At 40.2% G+C, this 24,251-nt stretch overlaps 1 protein-coding gene across 2 annotated transcripts in view; it reads left to right on the top strand.

Moving 5' to 3' along the window:
* The window catches only part of SLC6A5 (solute carrier family 6 member 5), a 1,534,607-nt gene that overhangs the window by 719,752 nt on the left and 790,604 nt on the right, over positions 1-24,251 (top strand). For both annotated transcript variants that reach the window (XM_044082549.1, XM_044082548.1), the window contains exon 7: positions 8,227-8,359. In XM_044082549.1, coding sequence (XP_043938484.1) covers positions 8,227-8,359 — 133 coding nt within the window. The remainder of the gene's footprint in view (positions 1-8,226; positions 8,360-24,251) is intronic.

Genomic DNA, 24,251 nt, shown 5'->3' with positions numbered 1-24,251 from the left:
ATCTCTAATGACATGGTAAACAAGACAGAGATTTCCTGCCTCAAAATCTATAACTCTGAATAAAGGGATACAGCCTCAAGCCTGTCTTGGTAGCATAGTGACTTTAGGGCTGTGATCTTTTTGGTTAGGAATGTTGGTGGTCTTTTTGCTTGATATGTTTAGTGAGATACATTCCAAAGTGGGAATTATAGTCAATAACTGCCTGATCAATGTTAAGGATAAGGATATTTGGAATTAGGTGGGCTAAATAAAAGGATTTCCAAACAACTGTAGTCACATGATGGTCAAAAGACAGGGAGCCTGACTACATATTCATGCTGTAGTGGTGTGTTGTCTATACTGTATAATGCAGTAGGAGCTGTCTAGCAAAGGTGATGATACTATACTTTCTAGCATTCGGCTTCAACTCAGGTTTAGTATATCAAGAGAATAGTAGGGAGAGTTTATTCTAGAGCGATGGAGGTTCAGAGGGCAACTTGGCCAAAGACCTTTGCTCTCTGTTTAGAGATTTAAGAAGTAAATACCAAAAAAGAGAGGTCCCAGTACTGAGCCCTGAGGGACACGACTGGTCATTTTCATACTTTCTGATGAGGCACCTGGAAATCACACTGTGTGGATTCTAACCTTCTGCCAGTTTGCTGTCCACCTTACCACATGTGGCTTGATTGTGAAATCATCTAGCTTTTGTACGAATGCAGGTTGGGGAATGGTAATGAAGGCTTGACCAGGTCAAGATCCACTGCATGCACTGCTGAGCACCAGCTATAGCCTCTGTAACCTTCTAAAGAGGTTTACCAGATTAAATGGACAGGAGGTACCCTCCACAAAGTCAAACTATTGGGGGGGGGGGTCAGTCCTGATACAATTCTTAATATTGTAGATAATGAGGTCAGTTAAAATACCTTCAATGGTTTTGCAGTTGAGGCCTGTTATTCTGATAGGTCTGTAATTACCTGGGTTGGTTTTAAGGTGGCCATTATGAAGTGGCATCACCACTGCAGTTTGTCACTTATCAGTGAGAGAAACAGTAGCTAAACTTAGATTAAACCAGTTAAGGAATATTTTATTTTATTTTACATTTGTTTACTGGGAAAGTCCAACTTGGAACAACGCCAATTTTCAGCAGAGGCCTGGGGAGAAACACTCCAGATGCATATCTTTGTAACGTGGGAGGGAACTAGAATGCAGGGAGGACATGCAGACTCCACACAGAAGGCACTCCATCCGAGAATTGAATCGGAGAACCTGTTGCTTTGAGGCGGCAACACTACCGCTGCACCACTGCACCGTCCAATATGTCCACAAGGTCTTATTTAACTCTATTAATTAAGTAACCAAGAATATTTTCAGGTCCCATGGAGAAAATATTTTTTTTTGTCTTGGTTAGAACTTTCAGTAAATAATCTTTAAAGATAATTGGGGACGTAAGAGATTCAGACATGCAGGAGCTTTGAACAGAAGTCTGATGAGTGAAGTTGACACTATATTTGTTTGCTGACAATGTGTAACTTACAAACAAGTTCTGAGCAATGTAGGATATTGTTTTTTTAATTATTATTTTTCTAATATAGATAAATAAGGATTTATAATTATCTTTGGCTTCAATGGCCAGCCTAAGTTCATGGGTCCCTTCAGTTGACCTGACAATGTTCATTTTTTTTTGTAACACTTTTGATATTATTCTTGATCAGAGAGTTTTTTTGATGTACTAAAAATTTAAGGAGTTTCTTAATTTTGTTGTATATTGCTTTTTGAATTTCCTGTGATATCTGGGTCTGGTAGGTATTGCTAGCTCTGTGCATTTTTCTAACTGGGTGTAGAATTCCATGGTGAAGCTTAGTGCTTTACTAAGGTCATAACAGGGTGCAGTCATAAGTGAATTTTGAGATTTCACCATTGAGTAGGTGATTATGATATAGCTGATACTGGATACACTCCAATGAATCTGCTAGACGTTTTATACTGAGTCAGGCAGAAATTAGAACTGATCAATTAAGGACTCATACATAAGACAGAAGAGTGCTGTGAGGGAAAGGTCGGTCTGCTTTTTATTTGTTGTATTTTGTATTAGTTTATTGCCTTTTTATATTTTGAGTGCTGTGATTTGATTTCTTTACCTTGTGTTTTGCTTGTGTTCTGCTTTTTAACTGCATATTAAAACTTCAAAAGACACCACAGCTCTGTTTCTTGTGAGTCAGGCAGAAATTAGAACTGATCAATTAAGGACTCATACATAAGACAGAAGAGGTCACTTAAGGTTAATCATTTGTGAACTGAGGGGGTGGAGCTAGGAACTAAACCTTCTATTTAAGGGGTAAAATAAAACATTTTAGAGCTTTATTGGAAATGCTCACCCAGACTCTGCTACACTTTGCTGTGAGGGAAAGGTTGGTTTGCTTTTTATCTGTTGTATTTTGTATTAGTTTATTGCCTTTTTATATTTTGAGTGCTGTGATTTGTTTTCTTTACCTTGTGTTTTGCTTGCGTTCTGCTTTTAACTGCATATTAAAACTTCAAAAGACCCCACAGCTCTGTCTCTTTTTTCCCACCCTGTCACTGTCGTGTTCTTAAATACCACTGTCTTTGTAGTTGCCTGCCTCTTATGTTAATTTGGCCATATATCTCATTTCCTCTCTGTTTTCACTGGCTTGTGTGAGTAAGCACAAAATTATCATTTTGTGAAATCACTCCCCTTCAACTATTTAAATGTATTGGTCATCCTACTGTATTCCATAGTACCAGAATACAAAAGTGATCACCCCCTTTCAATCTATCTTGCTGTTTTAAAAATAGTGACTCTCCACTAAAACTTAACTTTTTAGTCAGGTAGAACTTAAGTTACCTACTTTCACATCTAACTCATTGAGTGCACACTGCAGTGTTTAGGATAAACCATTTTTTTTTCATCTTAGCTTTAAGCATCCCTGTGACTAGCACTTGCTCTAATATCTGCTGGAAAGTACTAGGAAGCCTTAAACTGATACAAGCACTCAACTCTCCTTATTAATAAGGAGAAATTAATCATAGGCACTAAACAGCCTATAATTGCAAAGCACCTTGCTAAGGGAAGGGAAAACAGCTCCAGTGCATTTAAAAAAAAAAAGCACCAAACTAGGCATGTCCAAGGGTCAGCTTCCGTTGATTTCTCCTGTCCACCTGGTGAATTTTGGCATACTGGGGCAATGCAGCAATTGCCTCATGTACACAGACAACCCTCTCCTACCACCCAACACTACAACCTGTGAGAGATGCACTTACATAACCAAACTGGAAGTAAAGCTCTCTCCACCCAAGATTGTGCTAGACAGTCAAGAGGAGAAGGTTAACACCCACACTACACCTCAAGCAACACATAGCCCTTCTAAACTCACACCAACACCCACACATAGCAACACTAAATCCACATATGCAGAGGCCCTTAACTGTAACCTGCATAAGCAACAATGAACTCCGAAGCTGAAACGCAAACAAACACCAATCAAAACCAAAGTGTCACATAGCTCACAACACCAGTGTGCCACCCAGCAACAGCCCTTAAGGCAAGACAACGTAGCTAACACTTTAGTCATATGTGACTCTAAAGTCAGGCACACTGATGTCCCACTCACCAGGCTGAACAAGGAGAAAATTACAGTGAGCTGCCTGTTGGGTGCCAGGATCTGCCACATAATTCATGCATTCAAGTCACTCCACAACAAGTACAAATATGACTCTGTCATTGTCCATGTTGGAGTGAATGACTTGAGATGTACCTCCCTGGACTAAATGAAAAAAGACATGGAAGAGCTCTTGGATCATGTGGCCCAGGCAGGTATGACCCTAGCCCTGAGTAGCATCCTGCCTTCGCCCAGAATGATACCACAATATAAGGACAAAATGATTGACTTCAACAATTGGCTAAGCTTCTGGCGTCATTCAAAGGGGATCCAGTATCTGTCTGCCTGGGACGACATGATCGATAGACCATGATGCTTTGCCAGAGATGGTCTGCACCTGTCGCTCCTGGGATTCAGGTTACTGGCAAAGGCTCTTGCCACCCCTATAGTGCCTTTTTTAGGCAAAGTTCAAAGGAGAAAACCACCACCATAACAGGTACAAGCATGCAAAATCTGAAGGTAATGCTACTCAATTCTAGATGTCTAAACCTCAAAATGCACTCTCTTGAGGCACTCCTTAAAATGGAGAACATCGATATTTGTACAGTAACTGAGACCTGGTTCAAGGCTCCAGAGAGCACCCCTGCAATACCAGGCTACAACTCTTACCACAATTTTCGGCCACCAAACCGGGATCGAAACACTAAAGGTGGAGGAGTGTCCATATTCATCAAGGATATTCACACCACCAGAATAGTTGCCCAACACAATGCATCTGAAATTCCCCAGCTGCAACTAACACTAGGTAAGACTGCAATCCAAATTGTAGCTTGCTACAGATCCCCCACCATGCCCCAAGATTCTCACTACACATTTCTAAACATAATGGAAAATATTAATATATAACCAAACACCCTAATACTGGATGATTTCAACTACCCTGCCATTAACTGGTAAAACTACTCGTGTACCAACACCTTTGCCCAACGGTTCTTGGAATTCATAAATTCCAATGCCCTGGATCAACTAATCCATAGTCCCACCAGGGGCTCCAATATCCTAGATCTGGTCATTACCAACATGGGAAATTGATGCTCCACACCTATGGTCACCCCCTCGTTGGTCAGGTCAGACCATAAGTTAATCATCCTTAACATTCGCATCCCACCCCCACCCCCCAGTAAGGAAACCTCTATAAAAAACTTCTCCAAAGGCAACTTCATGCTATTCAAGTTAGAAGTTACAAACTTCATGACACCCATGCAGACGGGAACTGAAAGTTCGACTGCTGAGTCCTACAGTAAGGCACTGTACGAGCACATCCACTCATGCATGATATGTGCCATTCCGAATAGAACCAAGATGCTCTCCTCCAAAAAAAGGAAGTCAATCTGGTGGTCCCCTGCCATAGACAAACTTTACAAAAAAAGGAAGAAACTGTTGCAGAAAAGAGGAACATCCCAGGATGCAAAAAACTCTCTTACCAGCTTCAGTAAGAAGCTGAGATCCCTCATAAAATCCTCCAAAGCTAGTTATGGAAATAAAATTGCCAAAGATTCCAAAGATAACCACAAGGCATTCTATAACTATGTCAAGGATCTAAATGGCAATGCTCAGATCTGCTCTGAGCTACAACAGAATGGCATTAAATATACTGATCCCAAGGATATTGCCAATATCCTGGCAGATCGATTCAGTGCCAACTTCACCCCCCTCTCACCCCCTAAATGGCCCATCTCAATACCGGAAGATTGCCAAATTCTGGTAATAATGGCCACACAGGTAAAAAACGCACTCTCCAAAGCTAAGAATACAGCATCCATGGGACCAGATGACATCCCGGGCTGTGTACCACATGAACTACAAAATGAACTGGCACCTCACCTAAGTGTCATGTTTAATCACACCCTCACCTCAGGCTTCATGCCCACTGAGTGGCACACAGCTACAGTTATCCCACTCCACAAGGGGGGATCCACCTTGGATCCCGGGAACTACTGCCCCATCAGTCTGACTAGCCTGATCTGCAAGGCTATGGAACGTATTATCATGGAACTTATAAACAAAGACATTTGCAACCTTAAAACACTGGACCCCACCCAGTTTGGGTTCATGAAGGGCCGATCTTGTCTCCTGAACCTGATTGACTTCTTCAAATCAGTCTCCAGAACTGTGGATGAGGATAAGGCAGTCCACAGAGCCTATCTGGACCACACCAAGACCTTTGACACAATCCCCCACTCTGGAATCATAGATAAACTTACTAAGCTGGGCATTAATCCCTATGTCACTCGATGGGTTGCCAACTTTCTTACTGACAGAACCCACACTGTAAAAGTAGCTGACTCAAAATCCAGCTCCAGATAATTGACAAGTGGAGTACCTCAGGGTTCAGTCCTGGGACCTCTCTTGTTTGGCATCTACCTCTCTGAAGTACAGGCCAGCATTAAGGGACTCTGGCTAACAAAGTTTGCAGTTGACTGCAAACTGCGAGTTATTATTGAATCCCCAAATTATGTTGATACTCTACAAAAGGGCCTTAAAGAAACAGATGCTTGGTGCCAGAGCCATGGGCTCAAGCTCAATGCCAAGAAATGTATAGTTATCCCCTTTGGGAAAAAACATGTACCCATGAATTACCACATAGGTGGCAGTACACTAAACACTGAAAGTGTGATAAGAGACTTAGGGACACAGGTAGACAGTGGTCTCACCTTCACTAACCACATCGCCACAACAGTCAGGAAATTCTTCTATGTGGCACACCTCATCACTAAGGGCTTTTTATCCAGAAAAAAGGAGGTCATTGTCCCACTGTACTTATCCCTCATTAGACCCATTATAGAATACAATGCCCCATTTGGTATGTACCTCTGAAGACATCTGCAACAACTGGAAAGGCCGCAGAAATACCTCACTAAAAAATTACAGGCCTAAAGTAGATGCCCAATGCTGACCACCTTAAAAAACTCCAGCTATACTCTGTCACATATCGTCTACTCTGAGGCGATCTCTGCTTAACATACAAGGCTATGTCAAACCCAGAGCTGTTGGACATGCTACACTTAAAGAAATCCCAATCCCTCAGAGCCACCCGCTCCAGGGATCTAAACAGTGTCATCACAATAAACAAAATATGCTGGAGGGATAGGTTCCTGACCCAGAGACTCCCCATAAATGTCAAGCAGAGCACCTCTTTGGCCCTCTTCAAAAGGAACCTTGATGACTGGATGGGAGAAAGGAAATTCACCCCAGGGATCATGTCAGTTGCCCTGCTAGACAGGGGTCCAGGGAAGTAAATAGTGTGGGAAGAAATAGCCAGGAAATTGTTATGGCTAGGCTTGTATAGGCCCTAGGCCAATAGCCTAGTACCAACCTATGAACTTATGTGTCATCATGCACACTAGTGAAACTAAGGAAGGAAAAGCCAATTATGCTGGTAGACCTGTCAAATTCTTGATCAGTTCACAGTGGAATTCCTGTAAACCAGCCCTTTTCCAAAGAGTCTATCTGAAACATAAAAATAAAACCACGGGACAGTCCGAGTGCTCCTTAATTTTGTCAAGTTTACTGAGTTTCCTTATGAGCGCTTTCATCCAGTAGACTCCATCAGATACAGTTTTATTGAAAAAGTACAAGAAAGATATTGAACAAATCGAGCACTGCAAACCGATCAAGAATTTGACAGGATTTACCAGAGTAATTGGTTTTTCCTTCCTTAGTTTCACTTGTAGGCCCGAGTGGAGCAGGATCATCCCCACTGGATAAGGGTATAAGTTATGTATACTGGGCCTAAAGTGAGGTACAGCATACGGTTGTGTAGTGTGTTACAATGGTGAGGAAGCAAAATCACAGAGATAGCTGTACTGGAGTTGAGCTTCTACCATAATAATAATGCGTCATGTAAGTACAGAAGAAGACAGCATGACAGGGCACTGACCCGCAAACCAAAAAAACCTGAGCTTGAATCCCTTCTGTCCACATTTATGCTTATAGTTTGTACCTGAATCAGGCTGTGATTTGTAATGTACTTGTTTACTAAATGTTCTAGTTCCTTTTGTTATGCTTGATGTCATCATTTATATGCTAGTCTTGTGTCTACAGTATAAACATAAGTAGCATTAGCTTGCTGCTAACACCAATATTCAAAATCTTAAGTAAACTCTGCTTACTGCATTAATGACCTCACTGCAATGCAGTGGGACAACATATGTCTTTTAAACTACATATGAAAGAAAAGTATCACTGAACACTAAGCAACAGCACTGTAACATCTGTTCTGAACATCTGGACTGTGCTCTGACAATGACCTGTACATCTGAACATCTGGACTGTGCTCTGACAATGACCTGTCCATCTGAACATCTGGACTGCGCTCTGTCAATGACCTGTACACCACAGATCTACAGGGCATACACTAGAAAGCAAGTTACAGTACAAACTGCATGTGTCTTATACTTAGTTCTGGGATAACAAATGTATTAAAATTCTGTATGAGTAAATTTATTAGAAATAAGAAAGTTTAGTCTTCATTAAAGAATAGGAACTGTAACTCTTCAGATGTCCTCTAACTCCATTGCTAAAACTTTATTATATTCTGACTGACTGCTCTTTTTTGTTGTGTACTCAGGTACTTTGTCTTGAAGATTTCTGCTGGCATTGAGTATCCTGGTGAAGTAAGGTGGCAGTTGGCCTTAACCCTTTTGCTGGCTTGGGTCATTGTCTATGCTTCCCTTGCAAAAGGTATCAAGACTTCAGGAAAGGTAAGGAAAACAGATGGTATAAAGTTATGCCATTCTTGACATAATGACATTTATGGATTGTGGTGAAAGTTTTTCATGGTTTAAAAGCACAATAGCAGATATGTTTCAGGTCACTTAGGCTATGGCTCATAGCAATGTTCTGCATTCCATTTAGCTAGGCTGCGAAGAGCTGTACAACAGCACTAAACCTGTTTACGTGTTTCACTGCACCTTGTCACTAATACCTCCAAGACCAGGAAAGTGGCATGTTTTTTTGAATTATAAGTTGCATTAGCCACTATTTCCTGATTGTGCCTTCAAAATAGTGCATATAAGGGAAAGGTCTTGTACTTTAGGACACTTGAGTTATGCTTTGTGAGAAGGGAAAATTTGCTGGTGTTCCTGTTATTTCAGTCATTCCAAGGGAAAACAAGTCGTAGATGATTATCTGATCAGGCCTAGCTGCTCCTGTTTTTAGTCGTAGATGATTATCTGATTAGGCCTAGCTGCTCCTGTTTTTAGTCGTAGATGATTATCTGATTAGGCCTAGCTGCTCCTGTTTTTAGTCGTAGATGATTATCTGATTAGGCCTAGCTGCTCCTGTTTTTAGTCGTAGATGATTATCTGATTAGGCCTAGCTGCTCCTGTTTTTAGTCGTAGATGATTATCTGATCAGGCCTAGCTGCTCCTGTTTTTAGTTGTAGATGATTATCCCTCTTGCTAACGTTATCCAATATGCACATGATTACACAATCATCTGTGCTGCCCCATCCATACCAACTCTCTTAAAACTAACTCAAGATGCTTTCTCTACCACAGAACAATGGATGAAAGACAACCATCTAGCACTCAATGCTGCTAAAACTAAACTTATGATTTTTACCTCCTCTAAAACTAAGAATCTCGATCGAAATTTATTCTCCATTACCAGCCAAAATACAACACCTCTTGAGCTGGTATCTGAAACCAAACTACTAGGAGTTCAAATCGATGACAGGCTCAAATTCAACTCCCATCTACTACTAAACAAAGAAAACCCACCAAAAACTTGGTATGCTCTACCGACACAATCGGTTCCTCACCTCAACTACTAAACTTACTCTCTCTACTTCTTTTCTCTTACCCTCCCTTCTCTATGGAGCCCCTCTTCTAACAAACCTACAGTTATCTCTCAAAACCAAACTGTCCTCTTGTTACAATAAAACAGCCAGATTCGCCACTAGCAACAAATCATCAACCCATCACTGTGAATCTCTTCACAAACTATACTGGCTTGAGCTTCCCAACTACCTCTCCTACACTCAGCTCACCTATGCTCATAAACTCATTTTCCAGCCATCCCTCTGTCCCTCCCTCTCCACTACCTTTAAAATGCACCACACACAAAGGCTTCTCAGATCTAACAATCAAAACCTTATAGAAGTTTACAGACCCCTCCACCCCCCAGGACAATACCTCCTCTCACACTCTCTAGCACGCCTATGGAACTCCCTTCCCCCCTCCATTCGTACCACTACTAGCCTCCCATCCTTTAAAAAATCACCCCACTCTCATCTAACTTCCACATGGGAATGCTCCTGCTCCCATCCCTCATAACTTACACTTTACTTCAACACTCTTTCCCTTCCTTCTCTCAAATCCCAGGTAACAAATTCTTGCTTACTTCTATTATACAACTCCTTACTAGTATCCAGCAATTCCTTTCCTTACTGAATCCAACTACCTGTCCAAAAAAAAAAAAAAAAAAAAATATTATTATTAACTTTGATTGAAATACTTTTGATCAGTCTGTTTTACCTCTGTAGTCTTCATGCATTCTATGTGTGTATATTAATCTTAGTTTGTTTACCTCTGTAATCTTCATGTAATCTATGTTTGTATATTAACCTTTGTGTAATCTGTATGAAGAGCTTTTCTCCCCAGGACTCCATTGAAAACGGGTTCTTCAGGCCCAATGGACTATCCTGGTTAAACAACTGCAAATAAATAAATAAAATAAAAATATATTATCAGGCCTAGCTGCTCCTGTTTTTAGTCGTAGATGATTATCTGATTAGGCCTAGCTGCTTCTGTTTTTATTGCTGTACTCTAAACACTATTGTATCCATTTGCTTAGGCTGCATCAAGCTGCACAACAGCACTCACCCTGTGTACCTTTTTGACTGGATTTCACCTAATTACCGGTGCCTAAAACTCCAGGGAGGTGACATTACTTTTAGACAGCATAAGCTACCATTGCTGATTGTACTATTAAAAAAATATATTGCTCACAGGGGAAAGTTCTGCTGCATAGGACAATGAGTTCTGATTTGTGAGAGAGGGCAATGAGTTCTGATTTGTGAGAGAGGGCAAATTTGTTGGTTTTCTGGGCATTTCATTTACTCCAGGGTAATACATCAAAGCTGAAGTCAGTTACTTGGTACGTTGTCATTGCATTCCATATCATGGGGCTACATTGCGTTCTGCAGGTGGACCTCTGCTGTGTCCTTGTTATACTGGGCTTAACATTCCTACTGATCCCTTTAAAGCTAGCAAAGTCACATACTTTCTACTTTTAAACAGCATAAACTGCTACAAAAATGTATTGCTTTTTGGGGAAGGTTCTGCAGTTTTGGACACTTAGTTTTACTTTGTGAGAGAGAGTAAATATTTTGGTGTTCTGGGCATTTCACTTACCCCAAGGCAATACAAAGATGATGTGGCTGACAGGGTGGTTAGTTCTGTTTGTAGCTGTTGTCCTTTTGCACAACATGACACTGCAGATGGCTGGACTACATTGAGCTGTGCCTGGCATAATGCACTCTGTAGTCTCCAGTCACTGGTTCTGAAAGCTGACTACAGCTGCAGTGGTCTATAAAGTACCCCATGTACCCAGCTGTGATCCCTTTCTGCTGTTGTAGGGTTGCTTATTCTTTAACTTAGCCTCACCCAGGGGCAGCTTGCTACATTAAGTTGCAATGTCCACCTCATTAGACTTGTATGAACCCTCCTCCCTTCACAGAGCACAACAACACCCTTTTCTTATCAAATCTTAGCAATTCAGTGCAGTGGTTTGCAACTAAAGTGGGATCCAGGGTTAAGTAGATTGATTTTTTAATCCCAATTTAGTGACAATCCCTCTGCTCTAGACATTAATAGCTTATCAAATTCTGCTATTTGTATTATTCCATTATGCAAGATAAAATTAGAAATCCTTCTCCTAAGTACTCCCAACTTGCTGGTAAATCCTTCTGCTAGGTGCATAGCTTTTATAGGCCCTACCTTACTAGGTACATATCTTTTATAGGCCCTACCTTACTAGGTACATATCTTTTATAGACCCTACCTTACTAGGTACATATCTTTTATAGGCCCTACCTTACTAGGTACATATCTTTTATAGGCCCTACCTTACTAGGTACATATCTTTTATAGACCCTACCTTACTAGGTACATATCTTTATAGGCCCTACCTTACTAGGTACATATCTTTTATAGACCCTACCTTACTAGGTACATATCTTTTATAGGCCCTACCTTACTAGGTACATATCTTTTATAGACCCTACCTTACTAGGTACATATCTTTTATAGGCCCTACCTTACTAGGTGCATAGCTTTTATAGGCCCTACCTTACTAGGTACATATCTTTTATAAGGTACCCTACCTTACTAGCACTTTTCTGTTAGGCAAGATATAAAGACTCAGAACAGATAAAACATTGTAGCTAGCTTTTAATACAGCGGATCAGTTACTGTTTACCACTTTTTGTAACATTGGGACCGCAGTCTATCCTTACACCATCTGTTTTTCCCTCTATTTGCCCCATTATCTGCTGATCATTTGCTCCCTCACAGTCAGTAAACCTATTTGTTCATCGTAATTGGTGTGAGAGTTGACTGGAAAGGGCCATCAGTCAATCAGTAGAGGTGGGTCAAGCCTTTTATTCTTATGCCCTAATCCCTGCATGCACGTGGCGATGCATGAGGGGCATACACTGGGCTGTCCACAGAACATGTCCCCTAATTTTCACCAAGGGCATTCCTATAAGCAGGCTTGTCCCACCCAACACACATGCAGTGGTTTTCCAAGTTTTCACCAGGGAAATTGCACTGCATGGTGTCCCCAAACATCGACATCCTTCCCCACCCAGGGAGAGGGAAGTGGGCCAGGCACCTTCGCTCTTCCCCATCCCTGCTGGGTCCCTCTTCTGCTGGGTTTGCTAATCAAACCCTGGTGACCTAGGTGACAGTCTCTGTGCCACAAAGATAGACACCCTTACACCATCTGTTCCCAGCTTATGAGCACTTGATCTTATGAGACAGTATACAAAATACCTCAATCTTACTGACAACCATGTATCTACATATAAGAGGCATAAATAATTATTACATTTTGAGGCTAGCTTCTCATCAGATGATATTGTCAGCATGTATCAGGTTCTTAGTACCCACAGTCACCAAAAGATGAGCCTTCTTATGCTGTGGTCCTTAAGAAATCTCTCCCTAAGTCTCAACGGCCTTTGACAAGCAAGCAAGCAAGCATTCCACCATCTGCAGATGTAGTACATTCCAACACTTATGCTGAAAAGAGAGTTCATCACGTTGGCACACCTAAGCTTCTTGGGCCAGCCATTGCATGTGAGAATGCCTTAGATTAGGTGACTCAGTGATTAAATATACAGATGCACCACTGACCTAGATGAGCAAGGCAAGGATTACAGTTAGCTGTCTCTAAGGTGCAAGGATATGTCAGGTTGCAAGGGCACTCAAGCCTCTTTACCCCAGGTGCACATATGATCTAGTTATTTTTCAGGTGGGTGTAAATGACTTGAGGTGCATGATATTAGACTGTATGAAGAGAGACACAGCAGAGCTTTCAGACGTGCATTTGGGGACAATATATAACTAAGTAACTAATACATTTGGGGACAGTAAATAAAGTAACTAGTACTTCGGGAATAGTGAATAACCAAATAAAAAGTACATTGAGGGCAATAAATAAATAAGTAACTAGTACATTAGGGGACAATAAATAAGTAACTACTACATTCAGGGACAATAAATGATTAAGTAACTAGTACTGAGCAGCATCTCACCTTCTCCGAAAATGATCTCAATACATACAATAAAGTAATATAAATTGATTTCAACAACTAGCTTGGTTATTGGTGTTATTCCAAAGTAGTGCTCCCTCTGCTGGAGGGAGATGGTCAACAGTTCTACCTACTTTGCAAATGAAGGCCTACACCACTCTCTTAATGACTTTCATATATTGGCCAAAACTGTTTGCAACCCATAGTCCTATATGAGGCAATGCCAGTCTGTACCATGTTACAATGCAGCAATCTAAGTCGGGACAGTATAATAGTAATAAGATTCAATGCTAGAAGCCCAAATAAGAAACTGCCCTCCCCTGAAGTCCTACTGACCCAAGAAAATATCAGCATCTACATCATTACTGAAAGATGGTTCCATTGCAGTGATAACACACCCTCCCTACCAGCATTCACTTGTTCAGACATTCTCCTGACATTTTCCCTGTTACTGGTGACAGTGTACCTACAGCCTCAAAACACCACCAGGTTTAGACATACAGTAAGTAAATGACTTCAGACTCTTTCTCATCTCAGTAACTATCAGTAGGTCCATTACCATGTCCTAGGCAGCTACAAAACACCTTGTATCACACCTGTAACACATGAGGCATAATAAAACAAGTATGAATCCCTCATCATTGTCCCAAACTTTATTATTCTTGGCAGTTTTAACTATCCATGTATAAACTGTAAGACTTACACTACTAAGAACAGATATACAAAGTATCCTAGATCTCACCTTTGAAAACTTTCTTGACCAGGCAGTGAGTGTACTCCCCTACCATACACTAAAATTTCCTATACCTGTTAATACAGCACCATTCTGATTTAAACTAATTACCCCATCACTAATACAGACCCATTCTGATTTACACTAACTGCCCCATCACTAATATGGCTTCATTCTGCTTTACACTCATAGTTACCCCATCACTAATACATCACCATTCTGCTTTACACCGAGAACAACCCCATCACTAATTTAGCACCATTTGGTTTACCGTGAGAACTACCCCATCACTAATTTAGTACCATTTTGTTTACTGTGAGAACTACCCCATCAATACTTTATCACCTTTCTGCTTTACACTGAGACCTACCCCATCACTAATTTAGCACCATTCTGCTTTACACTGATAACTACTCAATCACTAATACAGCACACTTCTGCTTTACACTGATAACTACCCCATCACTAGTACAGCACCATTCTGCTTTGCACTGATAACTACCCCATCACTAATACAGGACCATTCTGCTTTACACTGATAACTACCCCATCACTAATACAGCACCATTCTGCTTTACACTGATAACTACCCCATCATTAATACAGCACCATTCTGATTCACACTGATAACTACCCCATCACTAATATATCACCATTCTGCTTTACACTGAGAACTACCCCATCACTAATACAGCACCATTCTGCTTTACACTGATAACTACCCCATCATTAATACAGCACCATTCTGCTTTACACTGATAACTACCCTATCACTAATACAGCACCATTCTGCTTTACACCGATAACTACCCCAACACTAATACAGTGCCATTCTGGTTTAAACTGAGAATTACCCCATCACTAATACAGCAGCATTCTGCTTTACACTGACAACTACCCCATTACTAATACAGCACCATTCTGCTTTACACTGATAACTACCCCATCACTAATACAGCACCATGCTGAGTTACACTGATAACTACCCCATCACTAATACAGCACAGTTCTGATTTACACTGTAACTACCTCATTACTAATAAAGCACAATTCTGCTTTACACTGATAACTACCCCATCACTAATAAAGCACCATTCTGCATTTCACTGATAACTACCCCACCACTAATACAGCACCATTCTGCTCTACACTGATAACTACCCCATCACTAATACAGCAGCATTCTGCTTTACACTGATAACTACCCCATCACTAATACAGCAATATTCTGCTTTACACTGAGAACTACCCCATCACTAATTTAGCAGCACTGATAACTACCCCAACACTAATTTTGCACCATTCTGCTTTACACTGATAACTACCCCATCATTAATACAGCACAATTCTGATTCACACTGATAACTACCCCATGACTAATACAGCACCATTCTGCTATACACTCATAAATACCCCATCACTAATACAGCAGCATTCTGCATTACACTGATAACTACCCCATCATTAATACAGCACCCTTCTGCTTTACACTGAGAACTACTCCATCAGTAATACAGCACCATTCTGCTTTACACTGATGACTACCCAATCACTAATACAGCACCATTCTGCTTTACACTGAGAACTACCCCATCACTAATACAGGACCATTCTGATTTATACTGATAACTACCACATCACTACTACATCACCATTCTGCTTTACACTCATAAATACCCCATCATTAATACAGCACAATTCTGCTTTACACTGAGAACTACCCTACCACTAATTTAGGACAATTCTGCTTTACAATAAGAACTACCCCATCACTAATTTAGCACCATTCTGCTTTACACTGATAAGTACCCCATCACTAAAACAGCACCATTCTGATTTAAACTGCTAACTACGCCATCACAAATACAGAAAATTTCTGATTTACACTAACTGCCCCATCACTAATACGGCTTCATTCTGCTTTACACCGAGAACTACCCCATCACTAATACAGCACCATTCTGCTTTACACTGATAACTACCCCATCATTAATACAGCACCATTCTGATTTACACTGATAACTACCCCATCACTATTACGGCACCATTCTTGCTTTACACTGAGAACAACCCCATCAGTAATACAGCACCATTCTGCTTTACACTGATAACTACCCAATTATTAATACATCACCATTCTGCTTTACACTGAGAACTACCCCATCACTAATACAGGACCATTTTGCTTTACACTGAGAACTTCCCTATCACTAATTTAGAACCATTCTGCCTTACACTGATAACTACCCCATCACTAATGCAGAACCATTCTGATTTACACTGATAACTACCCCATCACAAATAAAGCACCATTCTGCTTTACACTGATAACTACACCATCACTAATACAGCTCCATTCTGATTTACACTGATAACTACCACATCATTAATACAGAACCATTCTGATTTAGACTGATAATTTAGCCCATCACTAATACAGCACTATTCTGCTTTACACTGATAAATATCCCATCACTAATAAAGCTGCATTCTGCATTGCAATGATAACTACCCCATCACTAATACAGCACCATTCTGCTTTACACTGCAAACTACTCACGTCACTAATACAGGACCATTCTGATTTACACTGGTAACTACCCCATCACCAATACATCAATATTCTGCTTTACACTGCTAACTACCCCACCACTAATTTAGCAGCATTCTGCTTTGCACTGAGAACTACCCCGTCACTACTTAAGAACCATTTTGCTTTACACTGAGAACTACCCAATTTAGCACCATTCTGCTTTACACTGAAACCCCATCACTAATACAGCACCATTCTGATTTACACTGCTAACTACCCCATCACTAATACAGCACCATTCTGATTTACACTGATAACTACCACATCATTAATAGAGCACCATTCTGACTTACACTGATAACTACCCCATCACTAATACAGGCCTTTCTGATTTACACTGGTAACTACATCACCATTCTGCTTTAGACTGAGAACTACCCCATTATTAAAACAGCACCATTCTGTTTTACACTGATAACTACCCCATCACTAATACAGCACCATTCTGATTTACACTGATAACTACCCCATCACTAATACAGCACTATTCTGCTTTACACTGAAAACTACCCCATCACTAATTTAGCACCATTTTGGTTTACAGTGAGAACTACCCCATCAATACTTTAGCACCATTCTGCTTTACACTGAGACCTACCCCATCACTAATTTAGCACCATTCTGCTTTACACTGATAACTACCCAATCACTAATACAGCACCTTTCTGCTTTACACTGATAACTACCCCATCACTAGTACAGCACCATTCTGCTTTGCACTGATAACTACCCCATCACTAATACAGGACCATTCTGCTTTACACTGATAACTACCCCATCACAAATACAGCACCATTCTGCTTTACACTGATAACTACCCCATCATTAATACAGCACCATTCTGATTCACACTGATAATTACCCTATCACTAATATATCAGCATTCTGCTTTGCACTGATAACTACCCCATCACTAGTACAGCAATATTCTGCTTTACACTGAGAACTACCCCATCACTAATTTAGCAGCACTGATAATTACCACAACACTAATTTTTCACCATTCTGCTTTAACACTGATAACTACCCCATCATTAACACAGCACCATTCTGATTCACACTGATAACTACCCCATGACTAATACAGCACCATTCTGCTTTAAATTCATAAATACCCAATCACTAATACAGCACCATTCTGCATTACACTGATAACTACACCATCACTAATACAGCACCCTTCTGCTTTACACTGAGAACTACCCCATCAGTAATACAGCACCATTCTGCTTTACACTGATAACTACCCAATCACTAATACAGCACCATTCAGCTTTACACTGAGAACTACCCCATCACTAATACAGGACCATTCTGATTTACACAGATAACTACCCCATCACTAATACATTACCATTCTGCTTTACACTCATAACTACCCCATCACTAATACAGCACCATTCTGCTTTACACTAAGAACTATCCTATCACTAATTTAGGACAATTCTGCTTTACAATGAGAACTACCCCATCACTAATTTAGCACCATTCTGCTTTACACTGATAAGTACCCCATCACTAAAACAGCACCATTCTGATTTAAACTGCTAACTACGCCATCACAAATACAGACAAATTCTGATTTACACTAACTGCCCCATCACTAATATGGCTCCATTCTGCTTTACACCAAGAACTTCCACATCACTAATACAGCACCATTCTGCTTTACACTGATAACTACCCCATCATTAATACAGCACCATTCTGATTTACACTGATAACTACCCCATCACTAATATGGCACCATTCTACTTTACACTGAGAACAACCCCATCAGTAATACAGCACCATTCTGCTTTACACTGATAACTACCCAATAGTTAATACAGCACCATTCTGCTTTACACTGATAACTACCCCATCACTAATACAGCACCATTCTGCTTAAAACTGAGAACTTCCCTATCACTAATTTAGCACCATTCTGCCTTACACTGATAACTACCCCATCACTAATACAGAACCATTCTGATTTACACTGCTAACTACCCCATCACTAATACAGCACCATTCTGCTTTACACTGATAACTACACCATCACTAATACAGCACCATTCTGCTTTACACTGATAACTACCACATCATTAATACAGAACCATTCTGATTTAGACTGATAACTACCCCATCACTAATACAGCACTATTCTGCTTTACACTGATAAATACCCCATCACTAATAATGCTTCATTCTGCATTACAATGATTACTACCCCTTCAATAATACAGCACCATTATGCTTTACCCCCATCAGTAATATAGCACCATTCTGCTTTACACTGACAACTACTCAATCACTAATACAGCACCATTCTGCTTTACACTGTGAACTACTCGCATCACTAATATAGGACCATTCTGATTTACACTGGTAACTACCCCATCACTAATACATCACCATTCTGCTTTACACTGATAACTACCCCACCACTAATTTAGCACCATTCTGCTTTACACTGAGAACTACCCCATCACTACTTTAGCACCATTCTGCTTTACACTGAGAACTACCCAATTTAGCACCATTCTGCTTTACACTGATACCCCATCACTAATACAGCACCATTCTGATTTACACTGCTAACTACCCCATCACTAATACAGCACCATTCTGATTTACACTGATAACTACCACATCATTAATAGAGCACCATTCTGACTTACACTGATAACTACCCCATTACTAATACAGGACAATTTTGATTTACACTGGTAAATACATCACCATTCTGCTTTACACTGAAAACTACCCCATTATTAAAACAGCACCATTCTGCTTTAAACTGTTAACTACCCCATCACTAATACAGCACCATTCTGATTTGCACTGATAACTACCCCATCACTAATACAGCACAGGTCTGCTTTACACTGATAACTACCCCATCACTAATTAAGCACCATTTTGGTTTACAGTGAGAACTACCCCATCAATACTTCAGCACCATTCTGCTTTACACTGAGACCTACCCCATCACTAATTTAGCACCATTCTGCTTTACACTGATAACTACCCAATCACTAATACAGCACCTTTCTGCTTTACACTGATAACTACCCCATCACTAGTACAGCACCATTCTGCTTTGCACTGGTAACTACCCCATCACTAATACAGGACCATTCTGCTTTACACTGATAACTACCCCATCACTAATACAGTACCATTCTGCTTTACACTGATAACTACCCCATCACTAATACAGCACCATTCTGCTTTACACTGATAACTACCCCATCACTAATACAGCACCATTCTGCTTTACATTCATAACTACCCCATCACTAATAGAGCACCATTCTGCTTTACACTGAGAACTACCCCATCACTAATTTAGCACCATTCTGCTTTACACTGAGAACTACCCCATCACTAATTTAGCACCATTCTGCTTTACAATGAGAACTACCCCATCACTAATACAACACCATTCTGATTTACACTGATAACTATCCCATCACTAATACAGCACCATTCTGCTTTACACTCATAACTACCCCATCACTAATACATCACCATTCTGATTTACACTGAGAACTACCTCAACACTAATGCAGCATGATTCTGTTTTACACTGATAACCACCCCATGACATATACAGCACCATTTTGCTTTACACTGATTACTACCACATCATTAATACAGCACAATTATGATTTAGACTGATAACTACCCCATCACTAATACAGCACCATTCTGCTTTACACTGATAAATACCCCATTACTAATAAAGCACCATTCTGCATTATACTGATAGCTATGTCAGCACTACTACTTCAACCATTATGCTTTACACTGATTACAACATATCAGTAATACAGCACCATTCTGCTTTACACTGATACCTACCCACACTGTGAAATACCCCTATCACTAACACAGGACCTTTCTGATTTACACTGGTAACGACTCCATCATTAATACATCACCATTCTGTTTTACACTGATAGCAACCCCACCACTAATTTAGCACCATTCTGCTTTACACTGAGAACTACCCCATCACTACATTAGCAGCATTCTGCTTAACACTGAGAACTACCCAATTTAGCACCATTCTGCTTTACACTGATAACTACCCCATCACTGGGGGTATTGCACTGATAAATACCACATCATTAATACAGCACCATTCTGACTTACACTGATAACTGCCCCATCACTAATACAGCACCATTCTGCTTTACACTGATAACTACTCACTCATTTGTTCTTCACTTCCCTTTACAATCATGAAAATGTCGTCCTGGTATCGTGTATACCATACGACTATTTGATTAAATATGCTGTCATTAAACAAATAGGTTCGTTCCCAGAACGCCATGACTGAATTGGCGAACGTGCCGCCACAGGGGGAGCCCATCGCTACCCCTGTCTTTTGCAAATAAATTTTGTCTTTAAACAAAAAATAGTTGTTATTCAGCACTAACTCTAATAATGCTATAATCAAATCGATCTCTAAACCACTGATGTGTTTGAGCAAAAGCAAGTCCCTAACCCATTCAAGCCCTATGTCTTGTGGGATAACTGTATACAAATTTCTGACATCAGCTGTTACAAACTTGTACTCATCATGGAAAGGAATTGCATTAAGATTTTTTAATACATGCCATGAATCAATACAGATCTGTGCTTCGGTTTTTAGTATACTTTTTAATTTATTATCGACCCATTTAGCGCAGGCGTAAGTTATAGATTGCCTACCATCTATAATGGGTCTGAAAGTAGGATTGGACAGACCTTTGTGGAGTTTAGGGACTCCAAACATTATAGGAATACGGGGGGATACCATTTCTAAATAATGATATTGATCTGAAGTGAGGCTCCCGTCTATGAACATGTCATTTAAGATGTTCTTAATTTTATGGAACGCTTGGTTAAGCTCATTTCTAGATATAACTTCGTAATTATCTGAAGTTAATATTGATTGCATATGTCTGTTATAATCTGCCTCGTACATTAGAACTGCACCCCCGCCTTTATCGGGTTTCATAACCCTTATCTGATGACTTTTCACTGTATGTATCATTTGTTTAACATGCATGTCCCCTTCCTGAAAATTTTTATATTTGTTATGCAAACCCCTAAGGTGCATTTCTGAGACCTTTTCAAATGCTGCTGTTACTGTTAAGCGGGGGGTTATATGTACTAGGCACCCTTTCGTCGTTCAAAATGACAGAATTGCCTCTAAACATCATGTTGAGATTCAATTTTCTAGTATAGAGCTTAAGGTCACATAATACACGTGCTAAGTTTAAACTATTAGGCAAGGCAAAATTAAAACCCTTTGCTAAAACATCAATGAATTCATTTTCAGGTGTAAAGGCAGTATAATTGTAAACCTTAAAGTCTCTACTGGTGTTGTAAACGATTATTGGCATACCATGTACAAAGTCCGTCATTTCTTGCGACGGTTGTAAAATCTCCTGTTCTGAGTCTTCTTGTTGTTCTTGGATGGGTTGGGTTTCGGATAGTTCCGCTGTTGTTGAAAACCCACAGACGAACTAGAATTGTGTCTATTCGCATCTTCACGGCTCCGTTGCTGTTGTTGCTGATGAATCCTTTCACTTCTTCTAGGTCCTGATGATGTTTCTCCATTGCCTGATTGGGAATCGGCCAAGAGTGGAGGAAACTCGTCCAGGTCGGCGTCCAAGCTTGGATCGTCGTTGTTATAAAAATTAAAATTTGAATTTGGACGTGACGCCGCTTGGGACTGTACCATTGTGTTATGCAAAGAAGGAGGGTCCGGATATGCCGCATTCTTGTTATACGCTAATTTGTCCCTCTGAAATTTGCGCTTCTTTGTTTCATTGATTTTATTCAACAATGAGTTAATGCTAATGAATATGCGCCCATAGTCATATTCATAACTGTGGAAATCTCTATCATCTTTAATTTCTTTTTCGAGTATTTCGAGTTGAGTTTTCAAGTCAACCATTTGGTTATTATATGCCCCAATAAGCAGTTCCAAAAAATTAAGTCCTTGTTGATTAAAGAACTGAATTAGCTGCTTATGAAAAACAGAATCTTTTATAACCCCTGAAGGGTATTTCCATTGTCTTAGTCCCTTAGGCACAATACCATCAACACTGTTCTGCTTTACACTGATAAATACCCCATCATTAATACAGCACAATTCTGCTTTACACTGATAACTACCCCATCACTAATACAGCACCATTCTGCTTTACACTGATAACTACCCCATCACTAATACAGCACCATTCTGCTTTACACTGATAACTACCCCATCACTAATACAGCACCATTCTGCTTTACACTGATAACTACCCCATCACTAATACAGCACCATTCTGCTTTACACTGATAACTACCCCATCACTAATACAGCACCATTCTGCTTTACACTGATAACTACCCCATCACTAATACAGCACCATTCTGCTTTACACTGATAACTACCCCATCACTAATACAGCACCATTCTGCTTTACACTGATAACTACCCCATCACTAATACAGCACCATTCTGCTTTACACTGAGAACTACCCCATCACTAATACAGCACCATTCTGCTTTACACTGATAACTACCCCATCACTAATACAGCACCATTCTGCTTTACACTGATAACTACCCCATCACTAATACAGCACCATTCTGCTTTACACTGATAACTACCCCATCACTAATACAGCACCATTCTGCTTTACACTGATAACTACCCCATCACTAATACAGCACCATTCTGCTTTACACTGATAACTACCCCATCACTAATACAGCACCATTCTGCTTTACACTGATAACTACCCCATCACTAATACAGCACCATTCTGCTTTACACTGATAACTACCCCATCATTAATACAGCACCATTCTACTTTACACTGAGAACTACCCCATCACAAATACAGCACAATTCTGATTTACACTCATAACTACGCTTCACTATTATATCACCATTCTGGTATACACTGATAACTACCCCATCACTTATACAGCACCATTCTGTTTTACACGAATAACTACCCCATCACTAATACAGCACCATTCTGCTTTACACTGATAACTACCCCATCACTAATACAGCACCATTCTGCTTTACACTGATAACTACCCCATCACTAATACAGCACCATTCTGATTTACACTGCTAACTACCCCATCACTAATACAGCACCATTCTGATTTACACTGATAACTACCTCATCACTAACACAGCACCATTCTGCTTTACACTCATAACTACCCCATCACTAATACATCAACTTTCTGCTTTACACTGAGAACTACCATCACTAATACAGCACAATTCTGCTTTGCACTGATAACTACACCATCACAAATACAGCACCATTCTGCATTACACTAATAACTACCCCATCACTAATACAGCACCATTCTGCTTTACACTGATAACTACCCCATCACTAATACAGCACCATTCTGCATTACACTGATAACTACCCAGTCACTAAAACAGCACCATTCTGCTTTACACTGTGAACTACTCCATCACTAATACAGCACCATTCTGATTTACACTG

The sequence above is a fragment of the Protopterus annectens genome, chromosome 9.part0, assembly GCF_019279795.1.
Source record: "Protopterus annectens isolate FY-2018-M chromosome 9.part0, PAN1.0, whole genome shotgun sequence".
In the NCBI taxonomy this organism is placed as follows: Eukaryota; Metazoa; Chordata; order Ceratodontiformes; family Protopteridae; genus Protopterus; species Protopterus annectens.
The sequence above is the reverse complement of the archived record's forward strand: the minus strand, read 5'-3'. Positions and strand labels throughout refer to the sequence as shown.